Genomic DNA, 25,135 nt, shown 5'->3' with positions numbered 1-25,135 from the left:
TTTCCCTTTGCCTTATGGCCTTGGCCTTCAGACAAGGGTATTTGTCTCTGTTTCCCTCCCCCAAATTGAGGTTGGGTTTTCGCTTTGTTCCATTCTTCGGCTCGGATGAACTTATCCGAAGCATTAAGAGCTTCCTCCAAGGTCTGCGGGGTATGCATGACCATGAAGTCTAGGAACTTTCCGGGCTGAAGGCCATTCTGCATTGCGAAAACGACTAGCCCCTGGTCCAGCTGGGAGACGCTTGATGACTCGTTACTGAAACGGGTCAGGTAGTCTCGGAGGCTTTTGGTTTCCCCCTGTTGCAGACTCATGAGCTCTGCGGTAGTCTTCTCTCGGCGGTTTGCCGTGGAAAACTTGCTCCTGAACTTGGAGGACAGATCATCCCACCCTGTTATGGAGCCTTGCCTTACTCCCTTGGAGATCCACGCTTGCGCGACCCCCTTGAGAGTGGTTGGGAAATATTTGCACCAAGTCGCCTCGGATCTGGGGCAAAGATGCATATGAGTCTCATACGAGGCCACGTGATCCTTCGGATCCGTGGTCCCGTCATATGTGATGTGCGACGGTATTTTAACCGTGGGTACGCGCTCTTCCAGTATCCATTGCTTGAATGGTGAACTGGCGGGTAGCATAACGGCCTTGCCCTTGTTCCTGGCCGAAGGGACCGCGCTCCGCCCTCTTAGAGAGGTAGGAGTGGTTTTCGTCCCTGGCTGGGAAGTCTGGGCCTCGGCTGCAGGGAACGAGAGGCGACTGTGCACGCTCGGTTCCTTGCCGCCGAGTCGGTCAAGGACACTTCTGCGAACAGTCTCAGGTTCTCGGTGAGTAGATTCTGGCCGAGAAGCTGAGCTGCTGCTCTTATGCGCTTCTGGTCTTGAGGATGAGGATCCTTTTAAAAATTGAGGGTTCTTTTTCCTCTATTTTTCATTTTTCCAGGAATCCTCCTCCTACTCTTCCAGTTCCCGGAAGGAAGGAAGCTTCCCACCATCATGGTCTAACTTCCTCCGCTGATGCCGGGTATGCGGAGGAGTTCGATCACGAGGTGGTGGCATATTTTGTGCCCTCATCGCCTCCATGAGTACTGCCAGCGCTCTTGCCACCTCTTCCGAGCTGGGCCCCGTCAAAGGGGTCCTCGGCCGAGTGTGGGAATGAGGGCGCGCAGCCGATGGTTGGCTTTGGGACACTGAATGTGTCCTATGATCGGACTCACCCCTGCTAGACCGAGAGTGACTCGGCCTATAATGAGAGTCATGAATTACGGGAGATAGGGAATCCTCCTTGTATGATCCTCCCCCCGAGCCGGCACCCTTGGGAGAGTTCCGGTCCGGCGAGGGTGATGGTGTAGGGGTTTTAGGCTTTTCGCCCGCTCCTTGACGGAGGCTTTTGCTCTTGCGGTTCTTAGCCATTGCTGCTAAGATAATTGCAAGATGATCTTGGTTAGGAATTTGGCTTAAAGATTTTTGAAAGTCTTCCCCACAGACGGCGCCAAATTGTTTCGGGTGAAAACAATGGGACCTTGCCGAAGGTCCGCTGAAACGGAGAAGGCTGGATTCAGTCCAAGTTATGTTGGGCCGAAGGTTTCCTGCACAGTAAACACACGTAAACTAGCCTCGGGGGTGTTGCCGAGGAAGGCCCCTCCGATGCTAAAGTCAGTACAATGTGTAAGAAGAGGACACTATGCAAGAGAGTTTGTTGCTTGAGGCTTTAATGGAATATATCAGAATATATGAATGAACATATGAATGAACATATTGATGGCTTTTATACCTCATCATACATGGAGAGGTTGGGCCTTAGCCCAATTGGCTTGCTTTGTGGGCTGACCTTTGACTTTAGCACAATTGGAGAGTTGAACCTTGACCTTGGGTTTTTAATTGGATCATTTAGTGCCTAGGCCCAATTGGACTAAATTGGACCCAAACAGATGGCATTTGAGATCGAATTATTCGATGCACTCGAGTTAGATTGAAGGCATGCAAGGAAGTTGTCTATGGGTGAACTTGAAGCAGAATTTACATGGGAAACAAAAAATAAAAATAGAAATAGGTTTAGGACTTTCATGTTGTTTTTACTTTATTTAATTTGGTGCTTCAATTCTAATGGTTTGTCTATTCTATATATAGAAATTTTTATAGAGGAAAATAGCAATAGAGATGAAAATGCATGATGTTTTTATTTATTATTCAATTTGGACTGCGATATCGAAATGTCGTGTTTAAAAATCATGTAAACAATATCATGCTAGAGATTAAGGAGAATAATCAACGTTTAAAATTTAATGCTAGGAATTTAAGGAATACTTGTAAGTTTCAATTTTGAAAATAAATTCATCATTCAAAAGTCATCCAAAAAAAAACGTTGAAAAAAAATATTTACGTCATCAACGAATAATCACATATATAATATATGGAAATTATGTCAACAATTACCATTTAAATGACCACTTTTGAGAACAACTACCTATTAAAAATTTTTTTTAAAAAAAACTACCACAAAAACACAAAAAAGTTTGAGTAACACTACCACTTTTGGTTTTCCAACATGAACTTCGATTAATAAGACCTAATTTATATAATTTTGGTCTAAAAACCCCATATGAACAACACACTTGTCTCTACATTAACTTAAGATTGGGTAGTACAAATCAATTGCACCAAATCCCTCAATTTCGTAAAACCCTAAATTTAATTTTTTTGACATAAACTCTAATTAAAGATATTTTATCTATAATTGTTTTCGTGCACTGAATTCCGTTGTTGTCTATATCGCAATTGATTGAAATTGTATAAAGTAAATCTCACCAACCGGAGATTCTTGCCGGAAAACCAAAAGGGGTATTACTACTTAAACTTTTTGTGTTTTTTGTGGTAGTTTTGCAAAAAAAAATAAAAATAAAAAAATAAAAAATAAAATAAAATTAATAGGTAGTTATTCTGAAAAGTGGATATTAAATGGTAGTTGTTAACAAAATTTCCATAAAATAATCTGTTTCGGTTCATTAATCGATTTTTTGTATGTGACCTGCTGTACCGTGCGGCAGGGATTACTTAAGTTACTCGAGTTATCGGGGTTACTCGAGTTACTTGGTCAGGGGTTACTCGAGTTGTTGGGGTTACTCAAGTTACTCGATTAGGGGTTACTTGAGTTACTCCTGACCGAATAACCCCTCAAGTAACCCCTCACCGAGTAACCTCTCGAGGGATCCATGATCGAACCCCTAGAGTAAACCGAGCAACCCCTGATTGAGTAATCCCTAAAGTAACCCCTGATTGAACGCTCAAGTAACCCCTGACCAAACTCCTTAAGTTACCCCCGACCGAATTACTCGAGTAACCCCTGATCGAACTCCTTAAATAACCCCTAAGCGAGTAACTCGAGTAACCCCTGACCGAGTAATTCGAGTAACCCATGACCGAGTAACCCCTCGAATAACCCTTAACCGAGTAACTCAAGTAACCCTTAACCGAGTAACTCGAGTAACCCTTAACCGAGTAACTCAAGTAACCCTTAACCGAGTAACTCAAGTAACCCTTAACCGAGTAACTCGAGTAACCCCTGACCGAGTAACCCCTAAAGTACCTCTTGACCGAGTGAGCCCCATGAGTAATCCCTGTCCGAACCCCTCAAGTAATCCCTAACCGAGTAACTCGAGTAACCCCTGACTAAATAATTCGGGTAACCTCTAACAAAATAACTTGGGTAACCCTTATCACACGGTGTGGTCTGCTGCACCAAAAAGTTGTTCTAATTTATGTTACTCGTTATTTAATCTTTATAAGAAGACGAATTGGAAGATGTCATTTTTTTTATGTTTCGTGATAGACATGAGCCTATGATTTTTGTCAAGTTATTAAAAGGATGGAAAACTCAATTACTTATCTTGTACTCCGTAAGTAATTACGTGGAGGATGACTTTTGAATGGTTATTGTATTAAATCAAATCATAATCGTTTAATTTTATTGACTAATGTGAATCATTGATGTGGTTTACTTTTTATTTTATTTTTTTAAAAAAAATTTAAATAAAAAAATTAAAAGAACTATCACGTTCAGTTTTCTATTTTAGTTTCTTCTTTCTCGGTATTTTTTTTCCTTTACTTGCTTGAATTTTCTGCAATAAGCATCCAATTTAAAACAAAGAAAACAAAGAAGAAAGATTAATATGATCTAATGTCATAGCACTATGCGCAAAAAGCACATAGAAAAACAGACTATTGGCTTCAAAATAGCATTGTGGTGACTTTATTATTCCCATCGCAAGGTTCGCTACATATACACAAGCAACGAGAAATAAATTTAAACTTGAAACAAATTGAACTTGGCAACTGCATGCCAATATCTAACTGTTATTATCTTAATTTCCTAACTCCCAACTATTTATTCTGAAATTCAAGCCATAAAAAGCTAATGGCATACAGAATTAAAGCTAAGGGTGGATTTAAGAAAAATTACAGTTAAGAAGACAATAATGGTTGGTCTTGGAGCCAATAGCCAATCAGTATACATGGATCACAAGCAAATATAGAAAAGAAATAAAGGGGAAGAAAATACATACTAAATAAAGAAGAACCTGATAAGAACATGTTAGTTTTTTTAAGGAAATTTTGACATTTGCTACCACTAAAAGCACCATGTTTCACATTTGCTACCTGTTAAATATTTTTTTTATTTTTTTTTTTTACTTTGCTACCACCCAAATCCCACATTGTTAAATTTAACTACCATTTAACGGAATCCATTAGGGTTCCGTTAAGTTTATTCAAAAAAATAAATAAATAAATAAATTAAAAAAAAACACCATGTTTCATCCCTAACCCTTCTTGCTGCCCCAACCCCGACCTCCACCCCCTCCCTATTTCCCCCATCGGAATCGGCCCCTCTCCTTGTTCCCTCCGCCGGAATCGACCCCCCCTCCTCTTCCCCTACCCTTTTCAACCACCCCTAACCCTAAACCACCATAAGCGAAACCCTAACACCTGTTTAGGGTGGTTTCGGGCTGGTGGTTTAGGGTTAGGGGTGCCGGTTTGGGTGGGGGAAGGGGAGGGGGGTTGATTCCGGTGGGGTTAACGGGGAGGGGGGCCGATGCCGGTGGGGGAATGGAAAGGGGGTGGTTTCCGGGTCATGGTGGGGGTTAAAGTCGAGGCAACAAGAAGGGAAAAAGGGAGGGGGTGGGCTACGTAGGTGGGGAAAAGGGAGAGGGGTATAAATCCTTGTCTTTCGAAGGACTTCGAAAAACCTTGTCTTTCGATGGAGATCGAAAAAACTTTCCTTCGAACGAGATAAACCCTTTTCTTTCAAGGGAGCGAGACATTATAATAACATAGAAACAAAATTAGGGTTTTTCACCTGTGAAATCCGATAGAAGCCCTTTCAAAATTAATAATGGAGGCGGAATTTAGGAGAGAGAAGGGGGCTAGATTTTTATTGTGCACCTATTATAATGTGTATGTAGTGGTTTGGGTGTTTATAGAGCTTACCAAGCAAGTGTCATGTAGGGTAGTAGGAAAGAGCCTTAAATTTGAGGCATGAGATCAATTGCTACGTGCCTATGTGCCATTGCTTGTCTTAAACTATGCTTTGTAAGGACATAAGTGTCATATAGGGTAGTTAAGTTCTGTGATCCAAGGGCGGAGGGCCGAGTATATCAACTAATGTTCTTTAGTACGTTTATGCCGATATGGTCATTCATACACTTGCAATTTATTTATAATACATTAGGAATTTCTATTGTGAGGAGAGCTTTTTAATGTTTATTTTTCTTATTTTTACAAAATAAAAAAAAAAAAATATAGACCAAGGACCATCGAGAGAAACTTTTTTGAGGCTACCCTAATTAGTTGATTTTGACCTTTTAAAGATGATCAACAGTTGAGAAATTTAATGTTATTTTATACTTATATTTAATATCAAAATGTGGGAAAACTACATGCATGATATGATCAATCAAATTAAGAGGGTTTTGAGTTTTTTTTCCAAAGAAGCCCCAATTTAATTTTCTATCATGATAAACAAAAAGAGCTTATCTAGTGTCAATTCTTTAAATAAATCAACTAAAAAATACCAATCCGTATGGGATATTCATAAATAAATCAACATTTATGGGCCCACATTTATAAAAAAATTATTGATTTATTTACGAAAATGACACTAAATAAACCATTTTTTTTTGTTTACCAAGATGATAAATTTATATTTCCCTTTTTTTCCTATGTAGCTTCAAGCTGAATATAAGCATTCAATTCATATTGATATATTGGTTCAATTTTGCCGGCTCTAGACCTTCGATCACAAGACTATTAGACGATAGACTTCTTCATGGAGCCCGTCTTCTAGATCCTCTTCTAGTTTACTTTGTACTATCGTGTAAATGGTCCCCTAAACATCAACTAAGCAAAAAAGTTTCCAATGATACCAAACATGAACCATGTACTCATTGCAAGTTTGAGGGGGGAAAAAATGGAGATGCGGGGGATCGAACCCCGTGCCTCTCGCATGCAAAGCGAGCGCTCTACCATTTGAGCTACATCCCCTTTTTGATTGAATTGTTACTTTTTCATTTTAAACTTTATTCCATAGATATTAGACAAACTCCGCATTAAAGTATGCAAAGTACTTCGTCCTAAACTTAGACTCTGGTCAAAGCTTCATTGCATCTGACTTTATTAAATCTGGCCATATTTGGGATATGATTTTTGAATTTATATTATTATAAGATTAAGATTTTCGTTTTTTAAGAATTAAAGTTGGCCTAGATAGTTCGACTCTCATCCTATTTTGTGCGGCAAATAGGCTAATTGATGCTAAATAACCAATATTTATAATTTTATATTACTATGTAATAAAGTATTCTTTATTGAGACATTAAAAATATACGAATACATGTGGATAAATTTAATTTTTACATGTTTACTACACCTAATATTTGTTGAACTGGATTTTTATTACTAAACTTAAATTATTTTAACAAATTAAAACTATTTTTACCAGTTTACTATTATATTTGTACTCTAGAGTTCTACTATTTAATATTAAAAAAAAATATATTTTTAATAAACTTAAATTATTATTTGAATAAGGGGAAGAAAACAGGACCTTCAGTCACCGAAGTAGTCCTTATGTTTAGTATATTTTAGAATATAAGATAGCAATTTATATTTCGCACCAACTAAACTTGGTAAAATTAACTCATATTTGATGATCCAAATCAAATGATGCTTAATCAAGACTTAATTTTGACCCGCATAATGATGACTCGATATTAAACTAATCTTGAACCAAATCAAACTGACCTTAAATCTGACTCAAAATTAGCAAGGAAATACACAACAATTAATCTTTCATAAAACCAATCTCTACGTTGGTTAGTCATTGATCTAATTGACGTGATACATTGGATAATAAGTGACTTGAACTTGAACCAAGCACAACACTAACCCTATATAACCCGATTACAAGCTCCTCCTTAACCCTAATCAACTTGTTTTGTGTAGTTTTTATTTTTAACATTTGTTTTCGCACTGTTGGTTGGTCTAATACTTTAATTACTCTGATAATTACGGTACACGCTATGTCGAGAGAGCCCCCATTTATCTTGATGATAAACAAAACTTGTTTATCTAATGGCAATATTGTAATATATTGGCTTTGGAATTTGTGCTACTGATTAAAACATTATATATATTTTTTATTTTGTGCTTTCCAGCTGGGATAACGGAGGTTATCTTGATCTTCCTCCTTGCTTCTTCATATATGCTACCACTTCTTTCTAATTGCAGTAAACCATGTCCACCACCATATACTAAAAGCTTCATCTTCTTCTTCGTTCTTGATCCCCACATGCCTTACACCGACACCACCGCTTCCGACAACCACACCATCCTTTCTGATGGCTTCGCCGTCGGATTAAATGAAAACTCTAAGAAAAAGGGAAAAATGAAGGGTATGGTGAACCCCATGTTAGGAAAAACTCCTACTTGTACAATCTCTAATACAACGGAAATGAGGGAAAATAAGAAAATTACAATATATTATAAATTCAATTACACATACAAACCAAGCAAAACAAGTCTAGAATGAAAATTACAGAAGAAATCAAACTAAACTACAAGTATGAAAGAAATACACTTGCCTCACTCCAAGCCAATGAAACTAACTAGAACATGAGAATACCAAGGACCACGTGAGTCTCCAATACTTGATACTCGTCTAAGGCATGTAAATTCTTTCCTAAAGCGATTATTTCCCCCACAACGGTGCTTGGGTTGATATGGAAATTCGCTTTGAGATACAATAGACGAACACTACAATCTTAGCACTAAGAAATGTAGTAAGATAATCAAATTCTCAAAAAACAAACTTAATTGATAGAGATTTAGATGAAGAGATTGCAAGTTTCTTCAAGTAAATTGTAGAGAAGAGAGAATCTTAGAGAGGAGAGAAAAAACTATTGTCTTCCATCATAACCAAAACTCCTTTAATTAAAAAGAAATAACCGCAAAAACCGCAGACAAGGGAAGTAGCGCGGGCGCGACTCCCCAAATCTGCCAAATTTTTGCAAGTTTCTAGAGAATTGGCGCGATTTTGACGCGCTTTTATCGCGGGCCGCGCCGACCTTGCGCGGGCGCGCTGAACAGTGGCGCGGGCGCTCCACTCCGACACTCTAAATCATCAACACCCCAAAGGGTAGGAGTGACGGGTTTCTCCATTGATGCAACTTTTGAGCTTGAATTCTCTATTAAAGTTTTTGAAATCTCCATTGAAGCTGTTTAAATTCGCCGACTCCTCCATTAATGCCGTTAGTTTATACTTAATTGTGTTAACTTCTTTTATACATGAAATCACAAAATTACTCATACTTAAATGTTTAAACAGACTATTATACCCTCATGAACATTATGTTTGTCATGAAGAGAAACTAGTATTTTCTCTGCTATGCCTCATACGTAGTTTAAGAGGTTTGTTGCCTTCAACGAAGGCTTAACAAAAGGTTGATGTCAATATAATAATATTATGCCTATTTTTTTAATGATTTTTTAAATTTTTTTTAATGAAATTTTGTTTTAGATCATTATGAAGCCATTCAAATTATAAATTTATCAAACCAATGGATAATTGTTTGAGGGTGATAGTTTGATAGTGGTACCTAACCAACCGTTTGAATTTATACACAACTTTAGTCAAAACCAACAGAATGATATAAATAAGCTAAGTTAATTGGACAATATTTTTTCCAACTAGAATTACCTTGAGCTAAGTTACGAACCTTGGACAAGTAACTGAAGATTTTTAAACTTCGTTTCCCATATGGCCATATCTTCCTCATTCTCAAATTAGTTGTTATATCTAAATTTTTATAAGAAACCATTTTACCCTCAAATTCCGTTACTCCGTAATAATTAAATTCCGTTACTCCGTAATAATTAAGAATAAATAGTACACCGTATCATATGAATTCTTGCGTGCTAACTTTGTGTTGATATATATCCACATAATAATAATTTTTATTCACATATATAACTAATGATAATTAAGGTCACATATTCGAATGGAACTAGTAATTTAAGACATAGGTAATATCATTGACGCTCACGTCTATATTAGGAATTCCCTAAAACGTCCCTCAAATTCTAAATCAAACTGAATCATAATATATTACTTCCGCCGAAAGAAATAAAAAGGAAAAAATAGTATGAAAACAACTAAAAAGACGACATTAGCACACCATATTTCATAAATCCTTACATGACACATGCTGGATTTCATAAACTTATAGAGTACTCGTACAATATTCAATCCAATTATCTTTTTTTTTTTGAATAGCAAAAATATTTCATTAATTAAAAGTCATACGACATCTACAATAGAGATTCAACGTTAACAAATACATAAGATATTGAATCAAATAGAATTTTCCTTCATAAAAACTACAATCGTCGAGTAGATCTTGCACTGCGGAGCATCTCCCGCTTATATCGCTGAAAATTACAACCTTGTTGGAGAGACAATCTAACGATCCTTTGTAGCCGTGAGGATGATTTCCTTCTGATTCATCTATTCGTATTCGAAAACTTGATAACTTTTTCACCAACGAAATAATTTCACGACAATCCATTAGATATGCTACCATGGATTCAAAACTAAGAAATTTTCCCTCGAAAAGAGGAGATAAACCTTGTCTTTCGAAGGAGGTCGAAAAAACCCTTGTCTTTCGAAGGAGATCGAAAACCCTTTCTTTCGAGGGAGAAAAGTTCCTCCTAAAAGGAGGAAGTATTATTATAAATCTAAAAAAAAACAATAAAGAAACAAGGATTGAGGCTTTCCACCGATTAAAATCGATGGAAGCCCCTTCAAAATTCAACAATGGAGGCTAGAGTTTTGGAGAGAGAAAGGAGGGAAAATAATTTATTTATATATTCAATCCAATTATCTTTTTGGTATATACTTTGTAGTACTATTTAATTACACAAACCTTAATCAACAGGAACATTAGGCATAAAGTTCTCCTACTATAATTAGTAAAAAGATAATCCTCCTTACTATTTTAACTCCACCGAATTTTAATCTCAAAAAAAATGTCTTATTTAAGAAAAATATTGAATAAATCAACCAAATTCTCCTGAATCCTCCGATTTTGGCGCTACTCTTTGAAAACAATCAAATCCAACGGTTGAGATTCAGTCTTTCCTTTGACTTGCTCGATCCTTTACAATTATTTAACACTATATAATTCCCCTGTTTCTCTCTTCCTCTTCCTTCATTTATCTCTCCTCTTTTTCTCACGGTTTCGAAACGTTTCGATTTTCTGGGTTTTTTTTCCTTCTTGAATTTCTTCAACAATGTCGACCGAAAAGGAAAGAGAGACTCAGGTTTATCTTGCTAAGCTTGCTGAACAAGCTGAACGCTATGAAGGTATAACCTCATTTTACGTTTTTGTATTTTTTTTAATTTTTTAAAAAAATCGTTTTTTTCAAATATTTGAATGTATTTTTGTGTAGATCCGTTGTTTTTGAGATGCTTGATGATTGATCTGTGTTTTATTTTGTCAATTTGTTTGTAATATTTGTTTTTCTCGAATATTTGTACTTAATTTTACAGAGGAGTTGAATCGTTTTTGTGTGAATTTTGTTGTGAAAATCGTATAAATTAAGAAAATTAGAGTAAATTTTCTATTTTGATCTGTATAATGTGATTATGCGAGTAGTTATTATTGTTCTGCTGATATAATTTGTGATGAAAGTTGTTTTTTTTTTTTCCCTTTTGGTAAAACCTAATTTGAATTATCTATCTTTGATTTGAAATGATCGATGGATTAGAACGTGCTTAAGGGGATATGTTTTTAACATTTGAATGTCGGACTCGAGGATATACATTGTTATAGGCAGCCATTACCTTAGAGAAACATTGATTTTCTGTGAGAATAGCATGGATCCTGATAGATTTGGCATTGCATGCTGCAATCCCATGTTGTTAGTCATATTAGGTTATATTTGTATATTTCTTGTATTATGCTCATGTAGTTTAATATGATTATTGCATTTATTTTATATTGTGTTGTATCATGCAAGCCAGTTTGATTGTTGCTTGTTGAAATTTCTTATTCATCTATTCTTTTAATTAAAAAAAAAATTGGTATCAAATCCCAAATAGCATGCAACTTGGTTTGACTGTTTTACATGACTACATATCATTGGGATTTATTTAATTGCTGACTGTTTATTGTCCTTTATCGTAATGATCATAGGAAATTGGAATAGTCAGTAGCTTATCAATATCTTTATTGTTTACATTGGATTGTTCCTCTTGTTTCGATTTCCATCTCCAATAGTTTGAACACCCTCTCTGGATACAGGAGGAGAAAGAACAGAGTATTTTGTAGTGTTTGAATTGATTTGAAAATGGTGAAAATTGAGTTTTTTCAGATTCTTTTCATATGTTTGGTGGAGTCTCAAAGCAAGTATTTTTTCGGCCCCATCAAGTGTTTAGGACAATTTATGAACTATTAAAGGAAATTTCCTTTGCTGTTCTCCCTTTTCTTCCCCCAAAATTATTAGAAAGTGAAGGGTGAGTCCCCTCACTGCCCCCACACACCTAACACCTTGTTTGGTCTCCTTGTTTTGTCTCCTGAGTTCCAATTGTAGCCAGAGTTAGGAAGGTGATTAAAATTGTTTCTATTGATTTTTTGTCTTCATGGAAAGCTGAAATAGAAATATTCCTTCAGTTCCACTCACCCCTAAGGGAATTTAAATTTTTTGGTGCTGAATAAGGGCAACTCTTGGCAGTTTTACCCCTTGCATTAATTGATTCTGTTTACAAAGACAATATTTTCAGGGAAGATTGGTTAAGGAACTATAATAAATGGAAACGGAATTATTCCCTATGATTTTATAATCTATATGTGGGATTTTAATTCTAATTGCTCACAAATTCATTGCCCTTTTCTTCTTGAATGGGATCAACTTCAAATGGATGTATCTGATTAACACCCCGTCCTCTGGGAAGGACTTTCCATTACCTTTTTCTTTCAGGACTCATTAGTCATTACTGCAACTAATCTCTTCCACCTTTGACCACCCATCTCCCTCTATTCAGACGGCCACTCTTCAATGTAACTTTAAGCCACCCAAATCTACCACCCAGCCTACCCTGACCTGACAGCTCACATACCCAAAAACTAGTTCAGGACTGAGCCATACGTTCTGTTGCTCCACTACATCCTAATTATACCCGGATTTTTGCAGCTCCACACTCCTTAAAGTGTAACAGTTATAACCTTACCACGCCTAAAACAACCGCCACCGGTTTATAAATTTACAACTGCCTTAATTAACACCATCATAATGGCTTAACTGGACTGGCCTAGGAGTTTTTGAAGCACAATCCTTCCATTTAACCCAACTCTATAGTTGAACTGGTAGTATTTTCTTTTTGACCCAATTCAAAAACCAAAGGTGGAGGTTTATGCTCAGATTACACTCCCTATGATGGTATTTAAGCCACTGACACATTCACAAAATGAGTGTTATGAATGATGGAAGGACACTGTGATAACAGGAGGTAAGCATTGTGGTGACTGTGGAACTAGATAAACAGGATTTTGGTTGAAAAGGTTGAGGAGAGAGAATGATTGAATGAGCTAGGGTTTAACTTTTTTATAACAAATAGATGGTTTTCTTTCCTTTCTCTCGTTTATCCTTTGTGCTGAACTTGACACCTTAGTTTTGTTGTGAAATAGATTTTATATTGATGACTTAATTGACATCTTCACTCTAACATATAGAGGCCAATATAATGCTTTTATCTTTTGCAGAATGTTAGGTTTACATGAGAAATGGCGTCAAGATCGTTTTATTAATTGTGTTCCTGAATCCTGCCATGAGTTATTAGTAGATTTTCTTACTACGACTCTTTTGGTATGTGCAGAAATGGTTGAGTGCATGAAATCAGTAGCAAAGTTAGATGTTGAGTTGACTGTGGAAGAAAGGAACCTCCTTTCTGTGGGTTACAAGAATGTCATTGGTGCTCGGAGGGCTTCTTGGCGTATAATGTCTTCAATTGAGCAGAAGGAAGAATCAAAAGGAAATGAGAACAATGTCAAGCTCATCAAGGGTTATCGTCAGAAGGTTGAAGATGAGCTAACTAAAATATGCCAGGACATCTTGGCTATCATAGATGCACATCTGGTTCCTCATTCCGGCAGTGGAGAAGCCACTGTATTCTACTACAAGATGTAAGTCATAGTGCCCTATCATAATGATTTTAAGTTTTCACATTCAGTGATGATCTCCATTGGCTAAACTGAATGAAATTTGTTCCAGATTTTGTTTAAATGAAGTGTCTTGTAAAATGTATTGGATAGAGAACTTTTACACAATTTTGAAATATTATATGTTGCTGTATTAATGATAAGTAAGGTGCATAATTGATAGCAATCTGGTAGTTCTCTAGTTACTGAAGGGATTAAACTCAAATTCCACCAAACCCCCCATTCCTTGCTCCTAAGGAGTCATATTAGTGACATATACACTAATTGAGAAATAAAAATTTATTCAGTTTTTGTCTGATGAAGTGATGATAGCGCCTGTACTTCTTACCAAATAGAGTAATTGGAACTATCCAAGGGCTGTAGAACTCTCTGTATTTTACTGAACAAAATTGGCACTTGCTAAGAAATGAAATATCTTTCTTGGGAGGTGTTGTTTCCTTTGTCTAACTAATGGCCATTTAGCTTTTGTGGAGTATTTGCCTATAATGCTGCTTAAGTTATGGTGTAAAATTACAGGAAAGGTGACTACTTCCGCTATCTTGCTGAGTTCAAGGCCGATCAGGAAAGGAAGGATGCTGCAGAGCAGTCACTTAAGGGCTATGAGGCATGTTAATTTTTCTCCATCTGCATACTTGGCCCAAAAAAAACCATTTTATTCTGTCTCATTGCTAGTTTATTTATACTTTTTGTGCCGTATTGTGTCAATGTTTTGTTTAGGCGGCTTCTGCCACAGCAAATACAGATCTGCCTTCTACCCATCCCATTCGTCTTGGTCTTGCTTTGAACTTCTCTGTCTTCTACTATGAGATTATGAACTCTCCAGAAAGGTAATTACCTCAAATTCTATATTTTTACGGTTTCTTACCTGCTGAATACATTATGCTTATATTCACCATTTTACTGTATGGTATTGCAGGGCGTGCCATTTGGCCAAGCAAGCATTCGATGAAGCCATTGCAGAATTGGACACATTGAGTGAGGAGTCATACAAGGATAGCACCCTAATCATGCAGCTATTGAGAGACAATCTCACTCTATGGACTTCTGATATACCTGAAGAAGGAGGTATAATGCTTTATTAGTAAACGTTTAGTGTTGCATACTTGCCTTTTTAATAGCCAAAACTCAGCTGTTATAAGTAACGAGGTTCTCCAAGGACTCATGACCCTCAAGTGGAAGGCCAAGTGTAAATCCCTTTGCATGTAGTCACATAGATTTAGAATTCTTGCTAGACACTTTTATGAGTACATGTTATCAAGCAATATGGCAATAATACTAGAGGGTGGAGTAAGGGTTACACCTTGGCAATATATGTATATACAATTGGTCCAATTGGATGGGTACAATTCGTGCATGACTAAACCGATATAATACTTTATTGTTGTTCTGTAGGTGAGGAAAATTCCAAGGCAGAGGAAGCGAAACCTGCTGAGGCAGAAGTAAGTTGTTAAACTTCGGTCTCCTTGTTAACTTTCGTTCATTTTGAAGTAATTTGTTTTTGTACTGATAATTTATTTACATCTTTTTTCGGGGTAACAGTGATGTCTTGATCCAACCGCGTCATTATAACGAGAAGCTCCCATAAGAGATATGTCTCGGATCCCTTAATACCCGTAAAGCAATTGTACTGGGGAGCATATAAATTATTGTTGCGGAAATTTTGTGCTATAAAAGCTAGAAGAGAATCAGTTAAATGTTTTCTTCAAAAAAAAAAAATGGATCAGTTAAATGTTCTCTTATCAGCTTTTATTGTAGATTGTTCGTTGCACTTTCTTTAGATTGTGGTGTAGTATCCAAACAATCTTTTCATTTTTGTTTTATATATGCAATTGTAAGCTCTTTTATATTACAATTGCGATGTTTCTTTAGTCTTATTATCGAAAATCCGGATTGTGTTGATATATTTATTTCAATGTTCCTTGGCGAAGGAATTGTTTTTAGGATTGCAAATTTGCTACTATCTATGATCGCCATGAATGTTGGGATTGAACTCGACCCATATTTTGGTCTTTTAAAACAGACTTTGTTTATTGTTAATCTACTCAATCGAAGCACTCTATTTCTTACTTTCTCCGTTTCTAGTAATATTGCAACAACTGGACTTTTGTACTATTTATCAAGCTATTTTGACCACAAATTATGATTTATATGTAAAGTAAAATATAATTGTTTGGGGTAAAAATACCCCAAACACGTGGCCCAATGGTTAAGTGACACGTGGCGCCCAGCCATTGGTCAGCAGGGCTCCAATCCCCTTCTGACACGTGTCCAGTGACCCCTAAATGGGGACCAAGGCTCCCGAGAGATCCTCATTAATGGGGCATTCAACACATTCATAAATACATACATCAATCTTGAGCAATATTAATTGCAGAATTCTCCCATTACGTGAGAAGTAATTTCCCTATTTACGCACACTTATCCTCCTGTACGTTACTGACTTGATCGTCGGAGGCGAATCTCCAACCAACCGGAGACTCCGAGGTTTTGCAGGTACAAGCGGTGAAGGGCATTCTCGAAATTGTAACTCTCCCGTAGGACACATAAAAAAACCCCGAAACATTTGGCGCCGTCTGTGGGGAGAGTACTTCTGAGATGACTTCTAACCCTGTACCACCGGATCAGGACAAGCGGCCGTCGGCCGAGCCTGAGGTCCAGACGGATCATGAAAGTGGTGATGACTATGAAGTCAACACCTATGTGGCCCCAGACGGGTCCTTCAGGATAAAACCACCCGTTCCAGGGATAAGAAGGAACGGGATAACAACCAAGCTGCTCCAGGCAACTCAGCCGACAACTCGGTTGGAGCTGCCCAGGCGGCAGAAGGCTCTGCTCCCGTCACCAGGAACGAACTCATGACCTTCATGAATAGTTTTAAGGGTGAGATCCAGAACCTTATTCGGTCAGCTACTCCCAAAAAGAGTCAGCCGGCTAAGAAGCCTTCCTCTGGGAAAAAGACGATCAAAGACCGGGTCCCTACCCCTCACCCAAAGCCGAAGGAGGGGGAGGGCCTCAGGTTCGATCAAAACAGGCTCCGTTTCCCTCAAGCGGAACTCAGAAAACCCATCCGACACTTACAGCCGGATGGTTCCAAGAAGATTTTCTCTGATGCCCGGACGTTCCTCCAGGAAAAGAGAAGTCAAGCGTCTGCGTCGGCCTCAACGTCGACCTTCCTAGACAATTTCCGTGACATCTCTAACAGGCGTACGGGAACAAGCCTAGGGAGTCAGACGGGCGAACCCTCCGCCCGGTCTGGACCCCAAGTGATCCAGCCTGGTCTATTTGGTTCGCCAAATGGGCTAGGTGGATCCCCTTTTACCCAGCCGGGTCTCTTTGGCGGGCATGTGCAGCAGCCGTACCAGCCCATGGACTGGCAGCTGCGCCTGCTAAATTTGGGAGAACAGCCCACAGCGTTCTCCCCCGAGATAACCCAGGCGACACAGCTGGCTAAGGTTAAAAACGTGTTGGTAGGGGCCTACAATGGTACCTCCAACCCAGAAGACCACCTAATGGCCTACTCTAACCTCATGTATCTACAGGGGTTGGACGATGTCGTCTGGTGCCGATGCTTCCCGGCTACCCTGAAGGGCATTGCCCAACGGTGGTTTGGTAATCTACCAGCCGGCTGCATCAACAGCTTCAAAACTTTGGCGTACTTATTTACGTCAAATTTTTCAATGAATATCCTTGCCAAAAAGACTAGCCTTGATCTAGGGGCAATACAGCAGGGTGACAGAGAAAGGCTCCGGTCCTACGTCAGACGGTTCAATCTGATGAGAATTCAGATTCAAGGACTGTCTGACGAAGTTGCTTACACGGACTTCTTTAAGGGTCTGAAGGATGGGTCGACATTTAAGTTCGACCTCGTCCGGAAAAGGGTAGCCACCCTTCAAGAGGCGTTAATGGAAGCTGAAGCTTATATACAGGCGAGGAGCTTTGCGCTGTAAAGCAGCCGTCGGATTCCAAAAAATCCGACAGAAGAGATAGGCGGCAACAACAACAACCGGCTAAAAAGGAAGAAAACAAGAGAAAAGAGGTCTGGGCGGCAGACCGTCCTGGTCAGCCGGCTCAGAAGCTCAGACGGAAATCAGAACCGTACGTTCCTAAGTACGAGTTCACGAAGGACTACTCCTCCATCCTCATGGAGCTCAAAGACCGGATGTCTCTCGACAAACCGGTTGCAATGAAAAGTCCCGTAAGCAACCGGGAAAAGAGAAAATACTGCCAGTATCATGAGGACGTTGGCCACGACACTAATGGTTGCTATAGCCTCAGGCGGCTATTAGACCGTCTTGCTGATGAGGGGACTCTGAAGTCCTATCTGCCCAAAGCCAAGAGTAACACCCTGACAAAGAAGGGGCAGGCGGCAAAAACTATGCTCACCAGCTCTCAGACGGATGAAGAGACTATCTTCACCATAGCAGGCGGTTTTGCCAGAGAGGGTCCCACCATTAGGGGCACCAAAGATAACATCAGGAAGCTGGTCAACTGAGTGGATGAGAGCCAGGCGTCGAAAGACACCTTTCCTGAGGTCCTTATTTCGGAAAAGGACCGAGGCAAGGTCAGGCGGCCTCACGACGATCCCATAGTCGTCGAGTGTAAAATTGCCAATCAGAGGGTTGGCCGGATCCTAGTAGATACCGAGAGCTCGTCTGACCTGATCAGTTATCAGTGCTTGACCAAGCTCAAGTACAAACCCAGTAACATGCACCAGGCGCCTCACCCACTCGTTGGTTTTGGGGGGGAGTAGTGCATCCGGTAGGAAGCATAGACCTTCCTATCCGGCTGGGTGAAAAGGGGGAAGGACGTCATATGGTTGTAAAATTTCTAGTTGTAGAAGAGCTGGTCGCTTACAATATGATCTTTGGCCGTCCGACCCTCAACGAATCCAAGGCTGTCATCGTCCCCTAGCTCATGCTCGTTAAATTTGAAAAGGATGATGGTACAGTCGGTTCCCTGAAAGGGGACCAGAGGACGGCTAGGGAGTGCTATCTCTCTGACGTCAAACCAACTATAGGGGCAGCCGGTGACGGCAAGCCCATAGACATGGATAATTGTGATACAGCCGGTAGGAAAAGGAAGGCGGACCAAACGGAACCCGTCAAACAAGAAAAATAACAATCACTAGCCGGGGAAAGGTCAGATGACCAACGACCTCAGCCGGCTGGTGACTGCCTTGATGTCGTCCTAGACGACAGCCGCCCTGACAAAACTGTCAAGATTGGGACGGTTGCTTTTGAGCGGTTGAGAGAAGACCTGCTTCAACTTCTGAAGGAATTCAAAGACATCTTTGTCTTTGAAGTGGAAGAGATGTCAAGCGTCAGCCCGGATCTAGCCGTCCACAAGCTCGCCGTGGACCCTAAAAAGAAGCCGATCAGGCAGAAAAAGAGGGATCACGGTGAAGAAAGATCTCAAGCGGCAGCGGCTGAGGTCAGAAAACTGTTAGATGCTGGGTTCATCCGGTAATGCTACTACCCGGATTGGGTAGCAAACGTTGTCCTCGTGAAAAAAGCCGAATGGTACCTGGCGGATGTGTGTAGATTACACAGATCTGAACAGAGCATGTCCCAAGGACAGTTACCCGCTCCTAAAGATCGACAGTTTGGTCGACTCAACAGCCGGTCATGCTCTGATGAGTTTCATGGATGCCTATTTAGGTTTCCATCAAATACCCCTATGGAAAAAAGATCAAGAAAAGACGACCTTCGTCACTGATCAGGGGCTATTTTGTTACAAGGTGATGCCGTTTGGGTTAAAGAATGCACCAGCTACATTCTAGCGCATGATAAACACAGTTTTCATCAACTAGATTGGCAGGAATTTAGAGGCGTATATCGATGACATGATAGTCAAATCCAAGCTACAGACGGATCACCTACTGGACCTCCGAGAAACATTCACCACACTCAAGCGGCACCGAGTCATGGTTAACCCAAAGAAGTGTGTATTTGGTGTTGAGTCTGGGAAGTTCCTCAGATTTTTGATCGACCAAAGGGGCATAGAGGCTAATCCGGAAAAAGTACAGGCGGTCATTGACATGCGGTCTCCCTGCACTGTAAAAGAAGTCCAGAAATTGACTGGTTGCCTGGCGGCGTTGGGGAGATTCCTCAGCCGGTCAGGAGACAAGTGCCTCTACTTCTTCCAGGCCATCCGAAAGAGGTCCAGATTTGAGTGGGGTGAGGAGGCGGAAGTGGCATTCCAGAAGCTAAAGCAACACTTGCACTCTTTGTCAAGGCTAGTGAGCCCTCTACCCCAGGAGGTCCTCTACATGTACCTAGCCGTCTCTGATCACTCCCTCAGTGCCGTCCTCCTTGCTGAGAGAGACGGTAACCAGCTCCCGGTGTATTTCATCAGCCATGTTCTTAAAAATGCTGAGCTCCGGTACCCTATGATCGAAAAATTTGGGTTAGCCCTGTTCGTAGCAGTCAGGCGGTTGAAGCCTTACTTTTTGGCTCACCCGGTGATTGTATATACAGACCAGCCGCTCAAACGCCCAATGACCACCATTAAGTCATCCGGTAGAATGATCAAGTGGGCAGTTGAAATACAAAGCCTTGAGATAACTTTTGAACCCAGGCGGACAGTGAAAGGTCAGGCGTTTGCCGACTTCATTGTCGAGATGACTAGACCGGTGCAACCGGAAAATCCTGATCAGGTTTGGAAGTTATTTGTAGACGGTAGTTCTACAGTGAACGGCTATGGTGCAGGCGTTATATGCCATTCTCCGGAAAGGGATAAGTTTGAATATGCACTACGGTTCAAGTTCCAAGTCTCAAATAATGAGGCAGAGTATGAAGCCCTGCTAGCCGGGTTATGCATGTGTAAGGCAGCAGGGGCAAGGAAAGTTAGCGCCTGCTCACACTCTCAGTTGATCGTTAGCCAGTACCATGGTGACTACGAGGCCACCCATCCGGCTATGATCAAATATCTGCAGGCGGTCAGAGAGGAGGCCGTGTCACTTGACGAATTTCATCTAAGTCAGGTGCCCCGGTCCGAGAATAATCAGGCGGATGCCCTTTCCAAATTGGCATCATCCGCTTCCTGTGATGCACCTAGGACAGTCTTTTGGGAAGTCATTGACAAAAGAAGCATTGATCATGACCCCATTGGAATTCTAGACCGAAGTGCCACCTGGATGGACCCCATCCGGGCTTACTTGACAGACGGTACTTTACCAGATGTACCTTCTGAAGCAGTGGCGCTCAAGAAGCGTGCTCTGAGTTTTGTTATGCACCAAGGGGAGCTCCTCCGAAAGGGGTACCTACAGCCGTTTCTGAAGTGTGTAACCCTTGAAAGGGGAAGAGAAGTCCTAGAGGACCTGCACGCGGGTTTTTGTGCCTCACACATAGACGGCAGGTCCCTAGCTAGAAGAACCAGACGACAAGGGTACTTTTGGCCCACTCTTGAGGCAGAAGCCATGGATTTGGTGAAATAGTGTGACAAATGCCAAAAGTTTTCCCGGTTAATACATCGACCGGCAACTGACCTAACAGCCATCCACAGCCCCGTTCCGTTCGCAAAATGGGGCATGGACATTCTGGATCCTTATGCGCCTGCACTAGGCGGTCGCCGCTACATTTTGGTGGCAGTGGACTACTTCACAAAATGGGTTGAAGCAGAGGCGGTTAAAGGCATAAAAACGAAGGATGTGATCTCCTTCATCTGGAGAAACGTCATCACCCGGTTTAGGGTTCCAGTGTCTATGGTTTTTGACAACGGACAACAATTTGAAACGCCTGTCCTCAAGAGATGATTGGGGGACCAAGGAATCTCCCATTGTTTTGCATCCGTTGGTCGTCCTCAGGCAAACGGGCAAGTTGAGGCTTTCAACAAGCTGATCTTAGACAGTATAAAGAATAAGGTGGAAAGAGCCGGTGGACTATGGGCAGAGGAATTACCTCATGTCCTTTAGGCCATCAGGACAACTAAAAAAGGGGCAACCGGTGAAACCCCATTTCTTATGACATACGACACTGAGGCGGTACTCCCCATTGAGCATTATGAGCCAACCCTCCGCATCATGTTGTATGATGAGGAGGCCAACTGGGAAGCCATGCGGCTTGCACTGGATGCTCTCCCAGAGCGAAGGGGCAACGCAGCCTTGCGTCATGAGATTTACCGTCTGAGAATGACAAGAGCCTACAGCAAGCGGGTTCACAAACGACCCTTGAAAGTAGGAGATTTTGTGCTTCGCAAAATGGAAGCAACCGGTAGGGCCATTGAACAAGGCAAATTAACCCCAAATTGGGAGGGACCCTACCGGATCTTTGAACAAGTACGAGACGGCACATACCGCCTGGAAACCCCAGACGATAGAAAGCTGCCTAGAACCTGGAATGTAGACAATCTCAAAAAGTACTACTTCTAGAAATTGTATAGCTTTTGTAAACTTTTGCATAATTAATGAGTAAAATCTTGTACATATTATGCTTACATGCGCCATGTCTTGTGTTTACCACAAGCGGCCCCTCTTATAAAATTTCCATGCGCCATGTCTTGTGCTCAACACAAGCAACCCTGAGAACTAATGAATCATCCGGTGACACCCATACGGGTGAACTCACCGAAGAGAACATCTCCCATTTGGGTGGAAAATTGTTCTAGTGATCAAAATTCAGACGGCCCTACCTGCCTGAATGATCCATTGCACTAAAGAGACGCGGGCTAGCATTCCCAAACATGCAGCCGGCTCACTCTTTGGGAAAAGTACCACCAATGGCTGGTCTCAAAACAGACAGCCGGTACCTAATGTCGCCGCCTGATCCACTAAGAGAAGGAAGGCCTCAAACATTTGGTTTAGGCCATAACCTACGCAAGAGTGTCCTTGCAAAAGCCCAACCGGCAAATGGACACCCTAAACCTACGAAAAGGCCTTTACAAAACCACCAGCCGGCAAATCAGTAGAAACCGGCTGGCATTCATTCTAACATTAGCACTTTGCTAAATTATTAACATTCGTACCGTGGTATATGGATAGCCGCCTAGCACCATGTCACTTATGCCAGCCTCCTATCCAGTGGAAATTACCCTAACCCATGCGGAAACATACTTGCAAAAAGTAAGCAGCAAAATTTTTTAATTTTTTGCAAAATAGTGCAGAAGAAATTGCAAGGAAATTCATTCAAAAGCCGGCTCAGCCGGTGGAAATGTTTACAGAAAAAACCAGCACAGCCGGTGAAAATGTATATCAATATTCAAAATAAAAAACAACAGCTGAATAAGCCGACCCTTCCGGTGCTATTACAAAATAATGTACGGCACGCGGGCTGGGAGGTCGTTGCTACTCCAGCTGCACTATCACCCGGTCAGCCTGAGCCTGGTTCCCTTCCGGATGAGATAGGTCGGTGGTGGGAACGGAGCCGGGAACAACATCCTCGACTGCATCCTCGTTGCCAGCCGCCTCCTCCTGCATCCGCTTGAACTCGGTCTCAACCCACTGCTCATAGGGTTCAGGCCCCGGCTTGCCCTCCTCCTCAGCTAGAATGGCAAGATCTGCATATTTGTAGGCGAGCTCCCAAACGTTGTAGTCTGTACCCGGATGGATAATGGAGAACACCCTCTTCATTCGGTTCTCGCAGTCCTGCTCATTCTCCTCAATGAGCCGGCTCTGTTCAGCTTCGAGGGTGGCCTGGAAGTTTCCCTGTGCAGCAGCCGCCTTCTTGACCAAGCGGTCATTCTCTTGTTGCAGGCGTTTGCTGCTCTTCTCCGTCTGGTCAAGCCGCTTGAGGGGCTCCTCATGCTTCTTGAGCTCATCTTCAGCGTTGTCCAGGGCCGCCTGAAGATTGTCCACTTTGGTCTTGGACTCTTTGAGGGCCTGTTGGAGGGTCTTGACCTGGTTTTCCTGTCGCATGATTATAGATTTAGTTTCTAAGTCATGCACAATCATTAAATAGTGGGCAATGTTATGTGCGTCATCCGCAGAACGTTTGGCTCTTCTTACCTCCTCTTGTTTACGGATGTAGGCCTTCTTGAGCCCCTCCACGCGGAGCAGTGCCTGCAACAATACAACCGGTGTTAGTAGAAAACCGGATGGGCATACTACAAATAAAATGCCGGGTGGGCACTCATCAATTTACATAAGCCAGCTCGACCATTACACGGTCGGCATTGAAGGTGTTGATTCCAGGAATCGCCTCCTTCTCGTCCCGGGGGACGACTTTCAACATGGCCCGGGCATACTGAGTAGCATCCGGCCACGTGGAGAATTATCTGCACCAGAAACAGACGGTGAGAAAGCTGCATATGCTCCGCCTACGGACAGCCGGCTGATCGGAGAATCTCCCGGCTGAGAATGAGAATATGACTTAACACGCATGGGTAGGTCAAGCAGCGTGAGGTTGAAAGGGTTTGTACCTTGTTGGGAGCCTTTCTGGCCTCCCGCAGAAGATGGAACGGTTGTGGTCCTTATTGGTGTGACCTCTTTCGAGGCCATTTCAGGATTAGACCCGCCTGGGGTCTTTATTGTTTTACCGCCAGTAGAAGCCCGGGCGGTTAAAGCGGTTTTCTGCACCTTGTGTGCAGGCTCCTCTACAGCCGGCCTTGGCCGGATCTGTTTTTGTAGGGAGCGAGGAGTTTTGCTCCCATCCTGTAACGAAGTCACAAACGGTCAGGAGAAGAAATAACGAACACGGACTAAGCAAAATCAAGAAAGATTCAGGCGGTCCAACCTTTTTAGCCGCCTGAGCGGCAAGTTTCTTCTCCAGATTCTCCTTCCGGATGTCTGAAGCTTTTTTAGCGGGTGTTTTGGAGGTGGGAAACATGTTCTTTGCTTCTTCTACAAAACACAAATCAAATACATCCGGTCAAGATCATAATAAAATTGCACATTACAATCAAATGAAAATTACTAGCCGGCATAAAATTAACCGACTGAGGGTCGTAACCTACGCCTTTCGAAACATGCTGCTAAGCCCGCAGGCGGATAAGAAGCACTCGTCCCTAAAGAATTCATGTTTGGGCACCCAGTTCTTGGGCACCCTTATTATCTCTCCGGTTGAGAGGGTTGAAGGGACTAACTCAAAAAATTCGGAGTCCAATATGGCCTCCTTATCATTATCCGGCACCGGGGGCAGTCGGCACTTTTGCCCTAAAAGTTCTTGCTTCCGGTTGTAGGTCCGGAACTCCCTATTCTCCTCTTCAGTCGGAGCTTTGACCAGATAAAACCGGTTATTCCAGTCCGACCATTTAGACGGCTTATCCAGCGTCATCAAATATTGGGGATAAGTCGTCAAAGTGTACCAGGCTCTCCAGCCGCCTGGGCTTCTACTTAAATAATGCATGTGGGCAAACGCCTCCCAGCCGGGGTTAAGATCCTGTATCTCGCAGGCGGCGATATACCCGAGTATGTTTACCCAGGAATTTGGTGTGAGTTGCCAG

General features: G+C 41.4%; 1 protein-coding gene and 1 non-coding gene across 2 annotated transcripts; one reads left to right on the top strand and one right to left on the bottom strand.

The window, feature by feature from the left end:
* Positions 1 to 6,454: 6,454 nt before the first annotated feature.
* TRNAA-UGC lies at positions 6,455 to 6,527 on the bottom strand. The gene has a single exon. It is a non-coding gene; the product is annotated as a tRNA-Ala (tRNA).
* Positions 6,528 to 10,728: 4,201 nt separating this feature from the next.
* LOC110686129 (14-3-3-like protein GF14 iota) lies at positions 10,729 to 15,672 on the top strand. Its single transcript, XM_021862709.1, has 7 exons — positions 10,729 to 10,905; positions 13,417 to 13,723; positions 14,276 to 14,363; positions 14,477 to 14,586; positions 14,676 to 14,824; positions 15,152 to 15,198; positions 15,299 to 15,672. The coding sequence occupies exons 1-7, from the start codon at positions 10,833 to 10,835 to the stop codon at positions 15,299 to 15,301; spliced, it is 777 nt and encodes a 258-aa protein (XP_021718401.1). The 5' UTR covers positions 10,729 to 10,832; the 3' UTR covers positions 15,302 to 15,672.
* The last annotated feature ends 9,463 nt before the right edge of the window (positions 15,673 to 25,135 follow it).

This window comes from Chenopodium quinoa, unplaced genomic scaffold (assembly GCF_001683475.1).
Source record: "Chenopodium quinoa cultivar QQ74 unplaced genomic scaffold, ASM168347v1, whole genome shotgun sequence".
Lineage (NCBI taxonomy): Eukaryota > Viridiplantae > Streptophyta > Magnoliopsida > Caryophyllales > Amaranthaceae > Chenopodium > Chenopodium quinoa.
The sequence above is the reverse complement of the archived record's forward strand: the minus strand, read 5'-3'. Positions and strand labels throughout refer to the sequence as shown.